Source organism: Lagopus muta, chromosome 1 (genome assembly GCF_023343835.1).
Source record: "Lagopus muta isolate bLagMut1 chromosome 1, bLagMut1 primary, whole genome shotgun sequence".
NCBI lineage: Eukaryota > Metazoa > Chordata > Aves > Galliformes > Phasianidae > Lagopus > Lagopus muta.
The window spans coordinates 50688409-50707297 of NC_064433.1; the positions used below are offsets into that span (position 1 = coordinate 50688409).

General features: G+C 46.9%; 2 protein-coding genes across 6 annotated transcripts; both read right to left on the reverse strand.

Moving 5' to 3' along the window:
- Nucleotides 1-3: 3 nt before the first annotated feature.
- Nucleotides 4-15858, reverse strand: KCTD17 (potassium channel tetramerization domain containing 17). Of its 4 annotated transcripts, none has more exons than XM_048959349.1 (7): nt 15801-15858; nt 13794-13919; nt 6925-7033; nt 5130-5221; nt 4017-4112; nt 3559-3684; nt 926-2863 (listed from the first exon to the last, which is right to left on the reverse strand). In XM_048959349.1, the coding sequence occupies exons 1-7, from the start codon at nt 15801-15803 to the stop codon at nt 2774-2776; spliced, it is 642 nt and encodes a 213-aa protein (XP_048815306.1). In that variant the 5' UTR covers nt 15804-15858; the 3' UTR covers nt 926-2773. The 4 variants fall into 4 exon arrangements, with proteins under 4 accessions (XP_048815298.1, XP_048815306.1, XP_048815289.1 ...); XM_048959332.1 differs by lacking the exons at nt 13794-13919; nt 15801-15858 and adding an exon at nt 7574-7805 and having other exon boundaries at nt 926-2356; nt 2727-2863; XM_048959341.1 differs by lacking the exons at nt 926-2863; nt 13794-13919; nt 15801-15858 and adding exons at nt 4-623; nt 7574-7805.
- A 149-nt stretch (nt 15859-16007) lies between these two features.
- Nucleotides 16008-18837, reverse strand: MPST (mercaptopyruvate sulfurtransferase). Of its 2 annotated transcripts, none has more exons than XM_048959309.1 (3): nt 18338-18445; nt 17507-18140; nt 16008-16948 (listed from the first exon to the last, which is right to left on the reverse strand). In XM_048959309.1, the coding sequence occupies exons 1-3, from the start codon at nt 18338-18340 to the stop codon at nt 16650-16652; spliced, it is 936 nt and encodes a 311-aa protein (XP_048815266.1). In that variant the 5' UTR covers nt 18341-18445; the 3' UTR covers nt 16008-16649. The 2 variants fall into 2 exon arrangements, with proteins under 2 accessions (XP_048815266.1, XP_048815257.1); XM_048959300.1 differs by lacking the exon at nt 18338-18445 and adding an exon at nt 18728-18837 and having other exon boundaries at nt 16010-16948.
- Between the last annotated feature and the right edge of the window lie 52 nt (nt 18838-18889).

The following is an 18889-nucleotide window of genomic DNA, read 5'->3' on the forward strand; positions in this document are numbered from 1 at the left end:
TTTTTTTTTTTTGCTTTAATTTGATTTATTATTGTCTACTAGTTAGGATGAGAGCTGATGGCCTGAAGTTGCACCAGGGGAGGTTCAGGTTGGATATTTGGAAATTTTTTTTTCCCAGAAAGAGCGGTGCTGCAGTGGCACAGGCTGCCCAGGGAGGTGGTGCAGTCACCATCCCTGGAGGTGTTCCAGAGCTGAGTGGATGTGGCACTGAGGGATGTGGTCAGTGGGCAGGGTGGGGATGGGCTGGTGGCTGGACTGGATAATCTTAGTCCTCTTTTCCAACTTCTATGATTCTATGATTATTCTGTTACAAATTCTTTTGGGGTTTGAATCTTCTTGGCCAAACTCCAGTCCTGGCACTGGCAAACTGGTGCAAGTTTCCTGCCCTCCCTCCCAGCTATGTCCCAGACACAGCAGGGTCAACATGTCATCAAGATAGGCAGTCTTCATCATTACAGCTTAGGGGTGTGGACAGCGATTAGCAAACCTGCTCTGTAGCTCCACCTGCGTGGAGATGCAGCACAAATGCAGCAGGAGATATCCCTGTGCCCAGTAGTCAGGCTCAACTTCTGATGGCTCCAGGTGATCCTTTCGTCCAGCCTCCCAACGCCAAATTTCTACCACTTGGAATGAGAGGCAGCAAGGAGGAAGAAAGTGTGAGATTTATTTAGGAGCTACAACCTGGCATCTTCAGACACAGTGGTGAAGTGAACCCCTGGCTCTCTGAGGCAGGGATGCTCCTGTCCTACCAGACCTTCTGTCAGGTACCAACACATCCCCAACAGGTACTCAGGCAGAACACACCTGCCTCCATTCACCCATCCAATGTAGGGATACTTAGGGGGACAGGGAGTGAGATACCAGCAAGGAGAAACCCGGCACAGGGATACTCCACCAGCAATGCAGGTGGCCCAGAAAGAAAAAAAAACAAAAAACAACAGCGTCTCTGCATTTGCCCTCTGGGCAAAAGCCCAGACCAGTTGCCTGCAACTGTGAATGGACAAGGAGTGGTCCTAGTGCAAATGCTGCCACATCTGGGCACCAGTGCTCAGGAAGGAAGCAAAGTTCTGCAGTGGTTGATCACTGATGTCCCCAGCAGGGGCCACTGTGACATTAAAGAAAGCCATTCTGCTAGGAAAAGGATGGGGCTCCAGCTCCTGCAGCTCTCCTTGGAGCATTTGCCCTCCTCCGGGCAGATATGAGTTTGTAAAAGTCAACAGCTGAGTGTGGAGAGTGAAGGGGGCTGCAGGTGTCACTGTGGCACAGGGGGCTGCCATGTGCTACCGTACAAAAATAAAGATATCAAGCAGAAATTAAAAGGCTGGAGTGCAGATTCAGGATCACATCCTCAGACCTCTGGCTTGTAAATGCTAGAGAAGGAGAGAGAAAGAGAGAAACCAAATCAAAGAGGGCAAGAAACAGAAAAAGGGAAAGAGCACATGAGAGAGGAAACAAGATATAAAGAAAGGAAAGGAAAAGGAAAAGGAAAAAGAAGAAAGAAAGGGAGAGGGAAAAGAAGAAGGAAAGGAAGAGGATTGAGGGTGGGGTGAAAAGAGAAAAATGAGGGAGAAGTCTGATTAACACACACTGCCTTTTGAGAGAATAACACTCGGGTCCCATAGCCACAAACAAGGAGGCTCTTGAACAGGGGAAGTGAGAAATGCCATCCAGCTAACAAGTGCCCCCCTACTAGGATGGAAAGTGGCACTGAGCACCACCAGTTCAACAAGAAATCTGTTTTCTGGCTAGAGAGAGGGGTGCTCCTATGAAAGCTTTCTTTGTTCAGCTGCAGATGGGAAGCCTCAGTAGGATGCAGAGCAGAGGCCCCTTCCAAGCACAGCTGTAGGAACATCTGGAGCAGGGACCCACAGCTTCCACTGCACCTTCAGCACCCTCTGGCACTGCAATGTCAAGGGAAGCATGAGCAGAGCAGGGCAGAGGAGCTGCAAGAATGGATGGCAATCAGGAGAAGTGATCTGGCATGCATGGCAGGCTGCCACATGGCAGGCATTCCCCTGTGCCATCCCTGCCTGCTTTGCATTCTTCCCCATTCTTCCCCACCCTCCTCCTTACTCCTGATTGCACCTTTCCTGCTGCTTCCAGAGCCTCCAGCCCAGAGCTGGAAGAACTGCTTGGCAAGTGAAGGCACATGTATGATGAGAATCAGAAAAGCGACCTTTGAAATGACTCAACCTCCCCTGCTTGTCCCCCTCCCCAAGCTCTACAAACCAGGACTTTATCCACAAGAGGGAAGGATGTGAGTCACTCATGCAGAGCTCAAACTGGCAGGTTCTGAGAGTGCATATAGGTAACATACCTGCAGAGTAGGAAAAGTGAGGAACAGAGAGATGGGGCCCTGAGGAGGGAACAAACAGAATCTTGGGTTTGGAAGGGGAGACGGGAACCAGGTCTGCTGGAAGGAGGCTGTGAGGGGCAAAGAGAGCAGAGGGGAGAATTCTGGAGGCTGGGGAATGGGGTAGGGTGTCCCAGGAAGGTGACAGTGCAGAGATGGAGATGGAGGGGAGCAGGAGGGAGTGTCCAGTACATGGACAGTCTGCAAATAAAAATATAAATAAACCAAACAGTTAAAAACGTAAAGCAGCAGCCAAGGTAACAACCCCTCCCTACAAGCTTTATCTCCAGATAGACTCCTGCTCCCTGGGAGGACGTCCCCTCCACCCCACACTTGCTCTAGTTCTTCCCTGCTGCTAGCTGTGAGTTCTCACCAGAAAGGTGGATGAATCTATGCCTGGGGGTTAGTCTATTTTTTTCCTCAAGGATTTGCTGCACCTTTCTCTTCTGCTTCTGCCTCTGCCTCCTCCTCCATCTCCTGCTCTTCTTCCTCCACGTCCTCCTCTGCGCTCTGCAGGCCAGCATGCAGGACAAAGGGAAGAAAGAGTGGAGACACTTGCCAGATGAGCCATGGAAGTTCTTGCTGATACACAAGTGCATAAAGCAATGGTCATGATGCTGATATAGAAAGGGACATTTCCCCACAGCCAAGACAGGGCTGGGTCAGAGGGCAAAGAGACTTTTCTTATAGAGCAACATATAAGGGCTGTTCTTACAAGTGTTGTGATCCCACTGCCCAACAGCTTCCATCAGTTTCTAGTGCTCCTTTTTGTATCTAGGTGTCTACACGATGTCATGCAACACCCCATTTTCCCATCCCTCCCTTCAAAGGCGAGAAAGTGACCTCCTGTCACTTAGATGGGACTCAAAAAAGAATGAGAATGCTGCAGAAACCTTGGGGAAAGCACACAGCATGGTCATGAGGAGGTATGAGGAAGATTTTAGAGAAGCATGAGAAGTGCCAGGGTCACTTGGTAAAGCTATTTGGCACACACAGCCAGGCATCACTACTTGAACATACGCATTCCTTTTTTGGGGCCATTGGTGTAATGTCGTGGTGTAATGTCATAAAGCCCCTGTATATCACCATCTATTTCACTACTGAGTGCTCCACAGTCACAGTGGAGAGAAGAAAGGAAGAGGGGGTGACAAGAGCAAATTGTTTCATAAGCAATAGGAGAAAGGCCATAGTGAAGTTGGTCTCACCTTGGCTTTGTGGCTGGACTCAGAGCTCAGACCACTGGGAGAGTTGTACAGTTCCTTGGAGACCACACACAGGAACTCTGTCTGATCCTCATTCCCATAGTTGTAGCACGAGCCAATGTTCACAAGCTGGAGAAGACAAAAGAAGTGATAACAAACATGTTACTGCAAATTTCCACTTTACCTAGGGAGTAAAGGAGGAAGCCTGCTACACAGCAGGACTCCAGCCCCCGCCCCTGTAGAAAGGCCTTATAACTAGGCTGAGCAAGTGCAGAAAACAGGGAATGTCCTCTAAGCTTCAAGAGAAGAGGCGAGAGATGGTAGGTGTGACAGCACCATCAACAACTGACCCAATATTCTCAGATAGGGAAGATACCTTGCCTGGGGGCTGTATGGCATCCATACAGCCATCTGTGTTCCAAAAGACAACTCCTCACCCTCCTCCTCTATCCTCCTCATACCTGCTCAAAGCGCCATCCATCAGACATAGTGGAAACCATTTGAGTGAGCTCCTCTTCCTGGCACTGCAGCACGCGGTAGACATGTTTAGGAGGCACCTGACAGAAAAAATTGCAGACAAGGATGTTGACAGAGGTCAAATACGAAAGGCCACTGCCCATCTGCAGAAGGAAGAGGTAGCACCCCTTCTTTACAAACCTATCCTTCTCACCATATCCAAGATGGGGTGGAAGGCACAACCAAGCCTTGTACTGTGCTGTTCTGGGGAGCAAGAACGATGCTATCACTTTTGGAGAAAAGGAACTCAGCTGAGAGCTTTATGCAATGTCCTCAGAAGACAGTGGGCTCTTTCCAACAGGGAGTTTGCATTTGTCATTACAAAGTCATTTATGCAAATGCCACAAATATTGATGGGATTTTGCAAGCACAGAGTGATTGCATTGCTGGAGGCTTACATCCTAGGGCAGACATGATGAAAAGTGAGATATCAGTCAAGATTCCCAGAAGACAGTTTTGAAAAGGTTATTAGCCAAGACAAGGTGTGACTGTGCCACAGGATTGATTTCTTGTGCCTCATTTTCTGCATTTCTCTTCTACGGACATTTCTTCACTTGTTCCTTTCAGGTTTCTCTAGAAGTATCCCTACATTCTTCACTGTGATTACACTCTCAGGAATCCCCATACCAGAGTAGTCCTTCCCACAACACCTCCTCTCTCACCACAAACACAGAATCATAGAATCATTGAATCATAGAATGGCCTGGGTTGAAAGGGACCATAATGATCATCTAGTTTCAACTCCCCTGCTGTGTGCAGGGTTGCCAACCACAGCAACTAGCAGGCTTCTTCTAGAAGCCAATTTTGTTTCAGAGTCTACATCCAGCACTACCTCTGGAGCTGCAAAACAAATGTGGAACTTGTTTATTGTGACTAAATTGGTGTTAGCCTGTCCCCAAGCAAGATTTTGCTAAACAGAGATTAGCAATAAACTCTAATTAGTTGTTTCTTTCCATTCCTTTCTGCCTCTCCCTCGCCTGCTCTCCCTTTAGATTTCATTCTCCTTTTAAGCATTTCCTCCTTCCTTCACTATCTTTGCTTGATGTTTCCCACAATACCTGCATCACTGTGTAGTCCTTCTCCTCCAGTCGATCCTTAATTATTCGGATTAAGGGACCAATGTTATAGAACTCTGCTTCTTCCAGGACTCCTAAGAAAGAATGACACAGAAACCACAAAGTTAACAGCCATATTGTTTTACAAGCCAAAAAGAACCAACTCTAAGTACACTTCTCAAGGTTATGTCCCTTGGGTGAAATGATACATAAGCCTTACTCAGAACTTTAACAAGTTCCTGTTGCTTGAAACCTTTACTGCAGAGAATTGAGCACTGGCCCTCTTGTGTTGTGTTCTACTGTTCACCCCAGTTTCTTTATGCTGTCTACCATTACAGGAACAGTGAAGGTTGTTGCCAAGTTCTGCTATTATATTTCCAGGGAAGAAGAGGATTTCCCTGAGAGTCCAAAATTGACTTTCAGATTACAGGCCAAGCAGAATAAATGTAGGATCCATGCTCTCAGTGACCACTAGTTACCACTTTGTTCCAGCCCTCTTTGGAAGGTAGAGAACCACAATTTGTTCTTGCTTGTCCACAGAAAAAAAATTCCATCCTCCTCCTGTTAGAGTGCTTTATCACAGAGCAGGCAAATAGAGAACTGTTTTGATTTTTCTGCATGGTGTTTGCATCCTTCACCTCTCCTGAGACCCTCCTGCTTGCTAACAAGCCATCAGGGAAAGGAAGGTGGGTTCTCAGTGGGTTAGTGAAGGGAAGGAGTCCAGGAACCAACATTTACGTGTATCCAAATCAGCATGCAGACGGTGCTGGTAGGGGTTTCATTCGTCCCTACTTGAGGACTCAGATCCACTCAGAGTCCCTCATTCAGCCATGAGCCCTCTAACGGGTTGGTTTCATGCTAGCCTGTCTGTGTCAGGAGCAAAAGGCAACAGATAAGCTGTGAACAGAACAAGACTCCTGTTTACGTTTCAGATCTGGTGTTAAAAGCCTTGGCTGAACTCTGTCTGACCGGAGGGTGACAATCAATAAGTAAGGAACATCTCTGAATCGTGCTGATTACAATTCTGCACTATTTCTTAGATGTATTTTTTGCATTGTAACTCATAAAATGACTCTGAATAAAACACTCCTTGGTAAAAATATGTAAGAGAGGCAAGAAGGCTAATGAACCTGCAGCAACTGTGCTTGGCAAGAGCTGGACAGCACAGCCTGTCTTTGAAATTGGCTGCTTGTTAGTCCCTAACATCCAAAAAATAATGAGGCATTGGGGATTGCTGGCTCGTAACACCATGATGATGTTACTGAGTTATCCTATTGGACTCTGTCAACATCAAATGAGGGATTGGTTTGTTTGGCTTGCTCCACTGGAATTGCTGCAGTCCACAGCCCATCAGAGCACTATTAGCATACATTACATGTCACTGATTAATTATGGGGTTTATTACAGTCAGTTGGTCTGTTTGGTCTTCTGGGTTTTCACTCCTAATTAGAAACACTCAGTCATTAACACAAACCTCAGTCACAAAGCCTGGTTAAAAGTGTATCAGGAACAAGTAATAAAACAGTTTATCGAGGATGAGAGACCTAGTCTGCTTCCATCTCAGTGACACCTCTGCTCAACTAACAGCCATAAGGACTCTGTACATGCAGGATGCCTTCTCCACCTGCTCCGTTCCCACTTAGTGAAGGAAACATGCTTTCCAAGAGCTGCAAGGATGACCTTCTCAAATCTCCCACACCAATCTTCAGGATAATGAAAGACAAGGAAGTCAACTACAAATTCTACTGTTCTGCTCCAGCAGTGGTTAAATGGGAAGCTTCTGAGCTTCAAGACTCACCCTCTTCAGCCATATCTTTATCCAGGACCAGCTTCCCATGACGGAGGAAATTCAGGATGGGTCCAAAGTAAGTAGGGTCCCGGTCTATTAGGTATGCACCAGTCTCATCCTAGCAACAAGAGGTAGACCATGAGGTGAAAAAATGTGGGGCATCTTGGCCTGCACCCATCTGCAATTCACTCTCCTGAGATATGCTATATCTCTATAGAAGACCATAGTGAAGATAACTTCACTCAGATTTTAAGTCCTGCATTATTATGCTCAGAATGTCCATCTCAGCATGGACCAGTCCAGCTTAGAAAGCCAAAAATCTGACCTCAAGCTCCTACAACCACATGTACAGGCCTGGTGTGAGGGAGCAGAGATCCCTCCTAGGGAAAAAGGTTGAGTCAGGCAGCTACATCTGGGAGGTACCCCCAGGACATCTGAGGTGATGGAGGGGACACAGCCTTGCTTTTCCCCAGGTGGGGAAATTAGATGCTGGGCTACAACACAGCCAGACAGTAACTGGAAAGATAAAATTCTTTCTGGGATAGCGGAGAAAGCGAAGGTATTTTTCTCTGGGTTACTCCTACAGCTGTTGGGATCTGGCTCCAGCCCTCCCCGTGCTCAGAGGGGCATGGTGCAGGAGGCAATGCAGCTGCCTTACCCGGTCCGACTGCAGCTCCTCGCCCTGGCACAAGCGACACAGGAAAGATTTCTGCTCCCGGCACAGGGTCTGCCTGGTGGTAAGGAAGATGGTGCCCCCCACATTGAGCCTCACCCACTTGGCCTGGGCATCAATGGGGGGTGGGTCCCAGGTGCAGCGCAGCCCCACAGCACCCTTCATCTCTTCCCCGCCCTCCATCCACATCCTCATTCCCCCTGGCATGCAGGGACTGCCGCAGGTGCTGCCTGCTGGGGAATGCTGGGATCTGTAGTTTGTCTGCTCTCCTTCCGCAGCAGCCGTGTTTCCCTTAGGAGCAAGGATCCTCCCTGCGTCTGCCCAGGGAGACACCAGGAGGAGAAGGATGCCCTGTGTTGCAGTTATTAGGTGTGGGCAAATCCACAGTCTCAGTGCTCCCTGGCTTTTCCTCTGTTTCGGTTTTTACCCGAGGGCTGGCCGCACTGAAAGTATGGGGGGTGATGCAAAATTCCTCAGCAATTACTTCCATGTACACCCTCCCCAGCTCATGAAAAGGTTCTGGGAACTGTAGTCTCAGGGACATGCACAAAAGGGTGCTGGGAACTGTAGTTTTTTCCATCCTGCCGTCCCCACAAAAGGGGATGCTGTAATACATAACCCTGACACTACAGCTAGTCATTTGCTTGCTTTGAGTCATGGATCTTGCAGGCAGGCATCCCTGGAGTCAGAAAGAAGATCTCTGATCTCTGGCAGTCAGCAGATTAAGCCCGTCAGCACTGCACTCCACAGCTTTCCCTTCAGGAGATACATTACCCCAGGCTCACAGCACTGTGCTGCATCAGTTGCCACGCTGTTCTTGCTGCAAAGTGTGCAGACAGTTGTCTTCCTGCTAACATACGTAGGGACTCTTCTGGGAACGATATCTTGGATCTGCACAAAGTGCTGGCAGGGGGGCAGGAATAATTTTTCTTCTGACTCAGAAGAGATGCTGATTCAGCTAATGTTCCCCTTCCTCCTCCCCCTTGGTGTGGTCCTACCGTCGCAAACCATTCCAGAGACCACTGTTTCCCAGCTCTGTTGCTGTCTTGGCTGCAGAGTGCTCAGATTGTAATTCTGCTCTGCATGGATCTTTACCTCTGCCCCAGGCGTACCACATGCAGATACCAATGTGCCAATTGCTCCTTGCTGAGCACAGCCCTGCCTCTGCCACTCCTCCTGCCAAGTCAAGCATGGAGCTCAGCAATTCATACCCATGGGACTCTGTTCAAATGCACTCCGTGGCATGGACATGACCTGAATGAGTTCTTTCTGCAGCAGCTCTGCTTTTCCCTCTCCCTCTTAAACACAATAGTGCTTGTCAGCAGCTCAGGCACATCGGGGATGGAAAGGAAAGGCTGATGTTTCACCTGAATGTGGCCCAAAGTTTTCCTTCACCTAAAGCAACTCTGTGGTTCCTCCTTGCTAGGGCAATGCAGCACTGCAGGAGCACCATTGTGCCCTGCAGACACTTTGTTCTTTCACCTAGATCTTAGGTCTTTTGAGGTGGGGGTTACTGGGGGGAAGTTAGTGGAAAAATAAAGATCATGTTTTACTCACATTTCTTGTCTTTTCTTCATTCTCTCTTTTCTTTTGCTTAAAAATCACTCTCTTTCATCATCACAGAACATGAGCATAGTGACACCCTTCCCCAAATTGCCCAGAATTCTCTTTGACAAAGATGATATAGCTGTACTTTGCTCCTTCTGTGGAGGAATGCAAAGGAGGGGGGGGGGAAAGAGAGGGTAACAAGGGAAAGGTTTTGAAATTGCTGACCTCCAACTAATCTAAGCACAGGAACAGATCAGCTGCTGCAGGGTGTAAAATCAAATAACTTTGGGTCTCCTTTAATTTATATCAAGAGCTGGCCAGCTCTATAGTGACCATTAATAGAGAGAGATTAATTTTTTTTTTCCTATTTGCATTGAGCAGGTCCATTAATAAATTAGTCTGCAGCCCCTGGGCCACTCTCCACTGAGCAGAAGACATAAAGGATGCTTAGACTGTCACCAACCTGAGCTGAAGCATCAAACAGTACAACACAACTCTGGGCTGTGAGACTGTTTCCTTCCTACCTCTGGCTCTGGCAGAGCCATGGCATATATGAAAGCTTTGCATTACACTCTGGTGTATTAGGAATATATGATCCTGTGAGCTCTGGCCACAACTGCAGCAGAGACAGACAAGGAGGACCGTGGCTCCCTGATATGAATGCAGCGGTAGAAGGTGGCAGCCTACCGCCCCTTATCTTCCCCTCCCAGGAATCTGCCCTGCCTTTGTTTTGTTCCTTTTTCTATTAAGGGTTCAGCTTGCCTCCCTTTCCTCCAAGCCTGTTTCACAGCCCCTCAGTCTCTCTCTCCAGTTTAGATCCAATCCCTTGTTTTTGATGCCTTCCTCTCCAACATCTCCCATGCCAATGCTGCTCATGGGTCAGGGATGGCCTGTATTCAGAGCACACCTTCTTCCACCAATGCTAGTTGCCATCTGTAGCCAACACTTGCTCACCCAAGGGCAATGGGGTGAAAGGCAAGTAGTTCAATCTGAAGTAGTAACATGTAAGTACGAAAAGAGGTCAAGGTACAACAACCCCATCCCTTGTTTTCTGCAATAGACAGTACGAGCTTTACTGGAACTCCCTCAGGCCAGGGAGTTTCTCATTGTAAGTGAAAATCTCTTTTAGGAAGAAGACAGTCCAGGGCGAATTACCAGCTGAAATGCTATAATGAATATTTGGGGTGGGCTACATAAGAGCCTGATTTGCACACCATCACTGGATATAGTTCTGAGCTGCCCTTCTTAAGGTCCATTAAAATTAAGCAATAGAACAGTGGAGAAGTAAATTCAAATAATGAATGGCAGCTCTTCCTGCTTTGATGATAAGCACATATAAGACATTTCCACAGAGTCAGAGACAACAGCAAGCAAGAGCTTATAGAGAGCAACACGAGTATGCAATGCCATACAGCCCCACAAAGCTGATCACAGGGACAGTCCAGTTGCCCAGACAGACCAGGGGCAGGGAAAGCTGGGTAGCCTCTGTATAGATAAGTAGTGGGCCTGAACAAGGACAAAGGTAAAACAGGAAGGGGTAAACTGAGAGATTCTTTGTTCAGCAGCCAGCAGGCCTGCTGTTAAAACCTGCAGAAAGCTGCAGACACTGCAGCATTCAGTATACATACATCACAGCCTGAAGAGTCCAGCTGGGTACATTGCATGCGATGCATCACTGAATCTGTGGAGCTGCTCTTAGGAGGTGTTGAGTTTTGGAGCATCAGTGGGAGAAGGAATCATGGTGTGTCAGCATAGGCAGTGTCACCACTCAGGCAGACTGCAAACACATCTGGGTTTCAACCTGCGTGATCATTTAGTTAATGAACACATTGTGGCATGAGGCGCTGGAGAGAAGAAACCATCTTTTCTCTTCTCTATGGTGGAAGGCAAGTAGCACTGATATTTGCCATTAAGCCCACAACAAATTGGGCAAAGGAAAATCCCTACATGGGACATGCTGATGAGAGGAAGACAGTACACTTGCAACCAGAAGAGCTGTTTAACTGCCAGCTGAGCCAGGCATGTTGGACCAGGAAGAGAAAAATTCCATAGTATGCAAGTGAGCTCATCTTTCTCGAGTTACTGTGAGCAATGTGCTTGTGTACAGAATAGTGTGTAAATAACACCTAGTTGTGTGCTAGGACCAGAAAAGGTGGGAGGACCAAGACAAACCTCTACAAGTAACAGTGATTACTATCACTCGTGCAGTGGATATTAGTGGAAAGAAACAGTGGTGTGGGAAGAGACAGTGGTGCTGCTTTGAGATTTGGGAAAGTTTGTGGGGGAACAAATGGCCCACAGGGAAGTTGAGCGTGAAATAATGCAGCAGGATTTCACAGAAGCAGGGAAGGAAGAAGGTGGCAGGGGAGAAAGAAGACAGGTGAGGAATGTGAGACTGTGGGATTGTTGTTAGAAACCTGTTCATGCTTAATCCCTATAAAAAGTGGAGCTGTGTTGAAATGTGTGATGAAATGAGCAGGAGGTACATGTGAGAGACACAGACATGTTCTTGGAAGGTGAAACTCTGTATGTGAAAGAATGACTGGCACCAGAATTGGGGAAAAGGGATTGAGAAGGAACTGCAGAGACAGCAGGATATCTTATATGGCCAGACCTGTGGTCAAAACATGAGCTACACAATGATGTGGAATTGTAGGAGGAGAGAAATGCTCATTCTTAGGCATTTTGAAGTTAAATGCAGATGATAACCAGCCACGAGTGGTATTACCCTGTGGTAAGTATTGGGGCTGGCCTTGTTTAAGAGCTTTATTGTCTGTCTGGACAAGGCAATTGAGTGCACCCTCAGTGAGTTTGCAGATGGCCCTACAGAGAACTGGATAGGCTGGATCAATGGACAGAGGCCAATTGTATGAGCTTCAGCAAGACCAAATGCCAGGTCCTGCACTTTGGTCACAACAACACCATGCAACATTATAGGACTGGAGCAGAATGGCTGGAAAGCTGATTGGAGGTAAAGGATCTGGGGTTACTAGTCAACAGCATCTGAATATGAGCTAGCAGTGTGCCCAGATGGCATAGAAGACCAATGGCATTGCAGCTTGTATCAGAAATAGTGCAATCAGCAGGAGTAAGGAGGTGACTATCCCTCTGTATTTGGCACTAGTGAGGCTGTACCTCAAGTACTGTGTTCAGTTTTGAGCCCTTCTATACAAGAAACACACTGAGGCCCTGGAGCATATCCAGAGAAGGGCAATGGAGCCGTGAGGGGACCGGAGCACAAGTCTGATGGAGAGTAACTGGAGGAGTTGGAATTATTCAGTCCGGAGAAGAGGAGAGTCAGCTTATCATTCTCATAGCTTGAAATGAAGTTATAGCAAGCTGGAGGTTGGCCTCTTCTCCAATGCAACAGTAATGGGATGAGAGGGAATGGTCTTAACCTGTGACAGGAGAAGTTCAGGTTGGATATTAAGAAAAATTTCCTCTCCAAAAGAGCAGTGCTGCAGTGGCACAGGCTGCCCAGGCAAGTGGTGCAGTCACCGTCCCTGGAAGTGTTCCAGCGCCGTGTGGATGTGGCACTGAGGGCATGGTCAGTAGGCATGGTGGGGTGGGATGGAGGTTGGACTATGTCATCTTAGTGGTCCTTTCCAAACTTAATGATTCTGTGGTTCTGAGATTTTCCTTTCCCACTGAATTCAGATCCATGTGTGAACCTACGAGGCAGCTGCAGTGTTTCCTCTCCATCTCCATTACTACTGCTTCACATAATGCACACACTGCTACGTTGCCAGGTGCAGAGCAGACCCAAGCCATTGCCACCATGGTCATCCCTGCAGGGCTGGGAATACTCAAACTCTCAAAGCTGAGCTGTGCTCTGAAAGAGGCACAGGGTTATTCATTGACCAGACTGTTTGTTCACAAGTCCCAGACTGCTTTTGCTGTCTATAAAAGCATTGCAGATAATAAAATATACCAATTAAAAGTTTACATGTTGACCTCAAATACTCAAATTTATACAGAGCTGGAAAAGCTCAAGCCTGAAGTTAGCCACAGGTCAATATGACCCCATTTCCACATCAGAGTTGATTTTTAGGCTACTGCTCTTTCACCAGGAATGCTATGTTACCCAAAATATGCGATTCCTCTTTCCCAACAGCAAATTTTTCAGAGGAGAGTTATAAACATTAGTGATATGCACTCATCTCCACTTCTCCCTTTCCCTGTTTCCAGTTCCATAGGGAACCCACCCACTGAGACAGAGATATAAAGATCTGCAGAACATTTTTAGTCCTGGTGCAAGTCCCCTCAGCTGTTCCATATGTCCGGCAGCATCTGTTATGGCTCAAAATAGGCTTTTGCAGTTTCCAGGCTTTGAAAACTTTGTCTCAGATCCCACAGTGTTCCTAGTTCTTCGCAGTTTGAGAACAGATCTCAGCTAAAGGGAGGGAAAACATCAGAAGACCGTCTGGGACAGATTTTTGGTATATGATGTAACAGGGCATACACCAAAAACACAAAATATCTTGCTGTGGGGAGGAAGTTCTCCATTTCTCCTGAAAGGGGAAATCAAAGCAAAGCTAAGTGCTTGGTAAAAGATTTGCTGAAAGCTGGGAATCGGAAAAACTGCTGAGAAGATTTTGTAATTCTAAAGGCAGCAGGGAAAAGAGCAGTTGAGTTCTGCAAGTCTTGGCACACTTACCAGAGAGGGGAAGGGCCCTGCTGGATGCCGCAGAGTCACACAGTCAAAACACAGAGCACGGGGAGAAGAAAATCTTTCATTCTGTCGTCTCCAGGTGACTTGCTGGGCTGCACCAGACAGCTCTGCCTGACACGCATGATAGAGGAAAGAAACTCAGGATCAAGAGGAAGCAGAGAGATTCCCACTAACACCAAGGACTGCTTTGTCCCAAAAAGAAACAAGGGCAGTGCAGCAGTATGCTGGATGCTCTGAAAGATAAAAGACAAAGCTAGCCCCCTGCATCTACTGTAAATGATGAACAATGAAAGAATGCATTCATTTTCACTAAGAAAATAATTTTCATGGAGAAGCAGGGCAGGCACAGTACTCCTGTTTGCCCATTTGTACATATTGACAAAATCTGCCACACCTCCTTACCACACCCAGAAAGTTAAACCTTAATGACCAACCACAGGTAAGCTTGGCTGGTGCAATGAAAAGCTAAAAATCTTGAAAAGATGTCAGAGGCCAGATCCTCTTACAGGATCACGTATTAGACAATGCTGTCTGTACAAATATATTTAAGGTGTCTTAAAAAGCAGGGTTCTTGTTGTTCACATTGGGAGGCCCATCCACAGAGAGTTTAGAACCTGCTAGCTGATTCACACCAGTGCTTATCCTTCCATTTTTATCCCAGTACCATACTTCAGCTTAAAAAGCCTTTTACAAGTGCCATCAGTTAGAAAAAGCATCAGATGTCCTACATGACACATGGACCAGTCCCTCCCTTTCTACTGCAGGAAACAGTTGCTAGAAAATTACCCCACTTGGATTAAAGCAAAGTGTTGCTACCAGCCTTTGCAAATACAGCAATTAGATGGGTGGGGAAATCCATAAACCATGGGAATAGAAAATCTTTCCCTAGCAGGAAGAATAAAATTAAACAGCCAATTAGATCAGGAGCTAATCCAGAATGGTAAGCCTTTGCAATTTTCAAGATGTGATGCAACTTGCAAGAAGCTCTTTCAGGAAGTTTAAACTGAAAGAGCTAAATAGAAGCTGATGAAGATAAAGCTTTATTATTTATTCTAATCTGTGTCTTGCTCTGCCTCCTTAAAGGTCACTTATTTCAGTCTCCCATGCACTCTGTATACTCAACGCTTGCTGCAGCGTTAGCCCCAAGACCTGAGGAGCTGAGTTGCTACACAGAATGCAACCAAGGAAATTTAATGTTTTCAATCACTGGAAGTGGGGGGGACAGGGTTGTGGAAAAGGTTCATAATGTATGTGTGAGTGAGCGGGTAGGAAAAAGGAAGAAATCATCTGAACAGCAGAATTCTTTACTCCACATGAGATCCAAAAAATATGGAGCCTGTGTCCACATAAGCCAGGGCTACAGCCAATGCAGATGGAGAAAAAACCTCAAATGGAAGTGCATCCAGCTGCTGGATTCAATGTCTTGGTAGAAACCCTGCAAATCTGTGACTATAAGCATTCTCTAGAAAGCATGACCACATCATCTCTGACATCAACAGGCACATGTAGCTGCATGCCCCAGAACAGAACCTTATTAACTAAGTTACCAGTGAACCACAAAGAATGCAGGTTTTCTTTCTTTTAAGGGAGAAAATCCTAGGTAAAACAAACTGTTGAACATGGGCAGAGATACCTATGGGGATTTTCAGCTCTCAAATATACAACAATGGTCATTTGGAAAAAAAGAATCTTGCCCTTTTGCGCTACTCTGCTGAAGGTTAGAGTTGCACTGTTTTTTAAGGTTACATGGTAAGTCTCATGGAAACAATGGGAAACTTACTGAAAAGAGTAAATCTGGTCATTCTTCCCCTCCCCTTCATGTTCCACTGACAGAATGTGACACCTATACAGTCAATTTTTCGCTATAAGAACTGACATTCAGTCTTTGAGGAACAGAAATGGGACTGACTAACACGGAGTTTAAAAACAAAAAACAAACATTCAAGGACTGTAAGGAGGGAGATGGGAAAAAGACCGAAGAGAAAGGCATACCATTATCTTTCCAGGTCCAAAGAGCTCCTCGAGGGTAAGAAAAGCAGCTCTACTCACTGAAGAAGAAAACACCCCGTGTAAATAATCTAGACAATTTCTTGGAAAGAATTCATCCAAGCAACACTTAGATAAGCACCATTCAGCAGAAAGACCTTGAAACAAATGTTTATTTGTTCTTTTTTAAATTCCAGATTTTTTTTTTTTTTTTAAAGGGGGGGAATTTCGAGCAATAGGGATACAAAATTGGCTAAATATACACATTGCACTTAAAACTCCAAATACAAGAAATGCAAACTATATCTCTAACTTTGGCGAGTGTCAACTTGGAAGCCACACTTCCTCCTTTAAAAACTTTATTTTTTTTTTTTTCCCCTGGGCTTTTCACCCAAAATAGTCCTGATGTGTCTGGCTGGCTTCTAGGACAAAGGCAGAGAGTAAGACCATGAGGCACATACACAAATATTACCATCCTGTGACTAAACATGGTGAATGTCTTGAGTCATAAGCTTGGCTTGACACAGTAACATTCGCACAGTGCCATCAGTGCTCTCTCCATGTGAAACTGCAAAGTTGTCACAGATCAACAGAATGGTTGAGGTTGAAAGAGAGCTCTGGAGATCATCTTGGACAACCCACCTGCTTATGCATGGTCACCTAGAGCAGGCTGGTCAGGTCATCTTTATGCTCCTAAAGAGTCAGAGAAGGCAAAAGTGCAAAGCACCGTGTGCCAATATGTGTTCCCTAACACCTTCACCTTATGACACTTAACCAGGAACATATAAACTCATCTTTTTCCCAAATCCAGTTTCAAGGCAGAGCATCTGTATGACTAAGAGATGAAGCAGCTCATTACACAGTCTTCCCCTTTCCCTCAGAAATAATATTTTCAGGCTGTGCCCTCATGTACCATTCCACCCAGGCCCCATCATACACAGCAACATCTGGCTTGCCACAGAGGTATGCCCCCAGAGCCACGTGGCAGGCAGTGACCCCAGAGCCACATGTAGCTACCAGAGGCTTCGAGAGGTCCACTTTCTTCTCTTGGAACAGACTTCTGATCTGCTCTGGGGTCTTCTCTAATCCAGATTCTGTGAGGAAACTGGTGAAGGGAATGTTCAGGGAGCCAGGGATATGACCAGGCTCAATTCCTGAAAGAAAAGCAGTACACATAGGAATTAACTTCTACTGTTTGGGAGGATTCTACTGCAAAAATTCTGTATTTCTGTATTTCACAAGGGGTATTTACTGTTAAATGTATTTTGTTTAAACAAAAAATATAACATTAATTTTTGTTAAAGTTCTGTTCTTCCTCTCAACCCCCTCCACATCTTTCCTCCATCAGAGCAACCCACACTGCAGACTGTCTGTAGTAGCACTTCCACTTCTCTTCTGATGGAAGAGGAGCACTAGTACATGGAAAGATCAAAATACATCTTTGAGGTGTATGAGAACTGCTTATCTCATCCCAGCCCTTCAAGAAAAACAAAAACAAAACCAACAAATAAACCATAGCTTCCCCACTCCAGAGTTTCCAAACAGCTGCAGCCAAAGGGCAAAGAGAAAGAGTGAATACATTGTTTCAAGTACTACCCATAAAGGAAAATAACATTTCCCATCCCTACCTTCACAGGAGTCAAACTCAGAACACATTAAGTCTCCCTACTACCCACTGGCTTACTATGCCAGTATCTGTGCAGGCACATTACCATCTCGGGGTTCTGGCTCTATTCCCCGGAACCGTCCTTCAACACGCGCATCCACGACTTGGAAACGATGGGAATCCAAGTTATCTAAGATGTCCTCGTAAGTTTTCACCATGCACTTGTCTAAAGTGGCATGGAAATCAGTTGGAGCTACCTGGGTTTTCCCAGAGCTCAGTGGAAATCCCTCTCGCAGCCAGTTCTTCAGGCCACCATCTAGAAGGGAAACTGCTTCATGTCCAAAGACGCGGAACATCCACCACACCCGTGGTGCTGAGAAGAGTCCTTGGTCGCTGCCATCATACACCACAACATGGGAATCATTCCCCACACCCAGCTTCCCCACATACTCTGCAAACTCATCGGCCTTGGGCATCATGTGATCGTAAGGTGAAGTACGATCACTGCACTGGTCAATGTCAAAGAAAACTGCACCAGGGATATGGCGCTCCTCAAACTCCTGTTTTGGGTCACGCTTCATCTTTGGCAAATACCAGGATGCATCCACAACCTTCAAAGCCTGTCCAGTTTGCTTGGACTTGATGGCTTCTGAAAGCCATTTTGCAGAGACCAGAGCACGGTAGAGGAGTTGTTGCGACATCGCTCCCAAATCCTGGCTGAGACTACCTGAGACACCTGCCTGCAAAAGCAAGAAAGCTACATATTAGAGGCCAGCCTCACAAAAAGACATATTTAGGTACCAAAGCCCTGTGTATGCATTGAAATGCTAGCTAAGCCTACAGTGGTAAATTTACAATCAAAGAATCACTAAGGCTGAAAAAGACCTCTATGATCACCCAGTCCAACCTCCAGCCCATCCCCACCATGCCCACTGACCATGTTCTCAGCGCCACTTCCACACAGCTCTGGAACACCTCCAGGGACGGTGACTGCACCACCTGCCTGGGCGGCCTGTACCACTGCAGCACTGCTCTTATGGAGAGGAAATTTTTCTTAATATTCAACCTGAACCTCTCTTGGCACAATGCTCCAGCCCTGAGGATAAAGTGTCTCACAGAGCTCAGCCTAAGCCTTGCACCAAGCAGGGCAGCTATGCCCAGGGCCCTTCACACCCAGCACTGATAGCACCAAGGGAGCAAGGCAGCGCCAGGACCCCGAGGAGATGGGTCCTGTGCCGAGGGAGGCTCAGCCCGCAGCACCTATTGCCCTGCTGCCAACCACCCCGAGCACCCCGCGCACAGAGTGTGAACGCACAAGGCCCTGTACCTCGCCTCTATCGAGCAGCTCCCCGACAGCCGTGGCCTATACCGCTTCGGGGGGCGGGAGCCGAGCCCCTCCCAGCGGGGCGGTGACACCCGCCCCCGTGCCGCCATTTTGTGCGTGTTGTGGAGGGATGGGCCTCGCCCCGCCCGCGCGGGCTGATTGGCC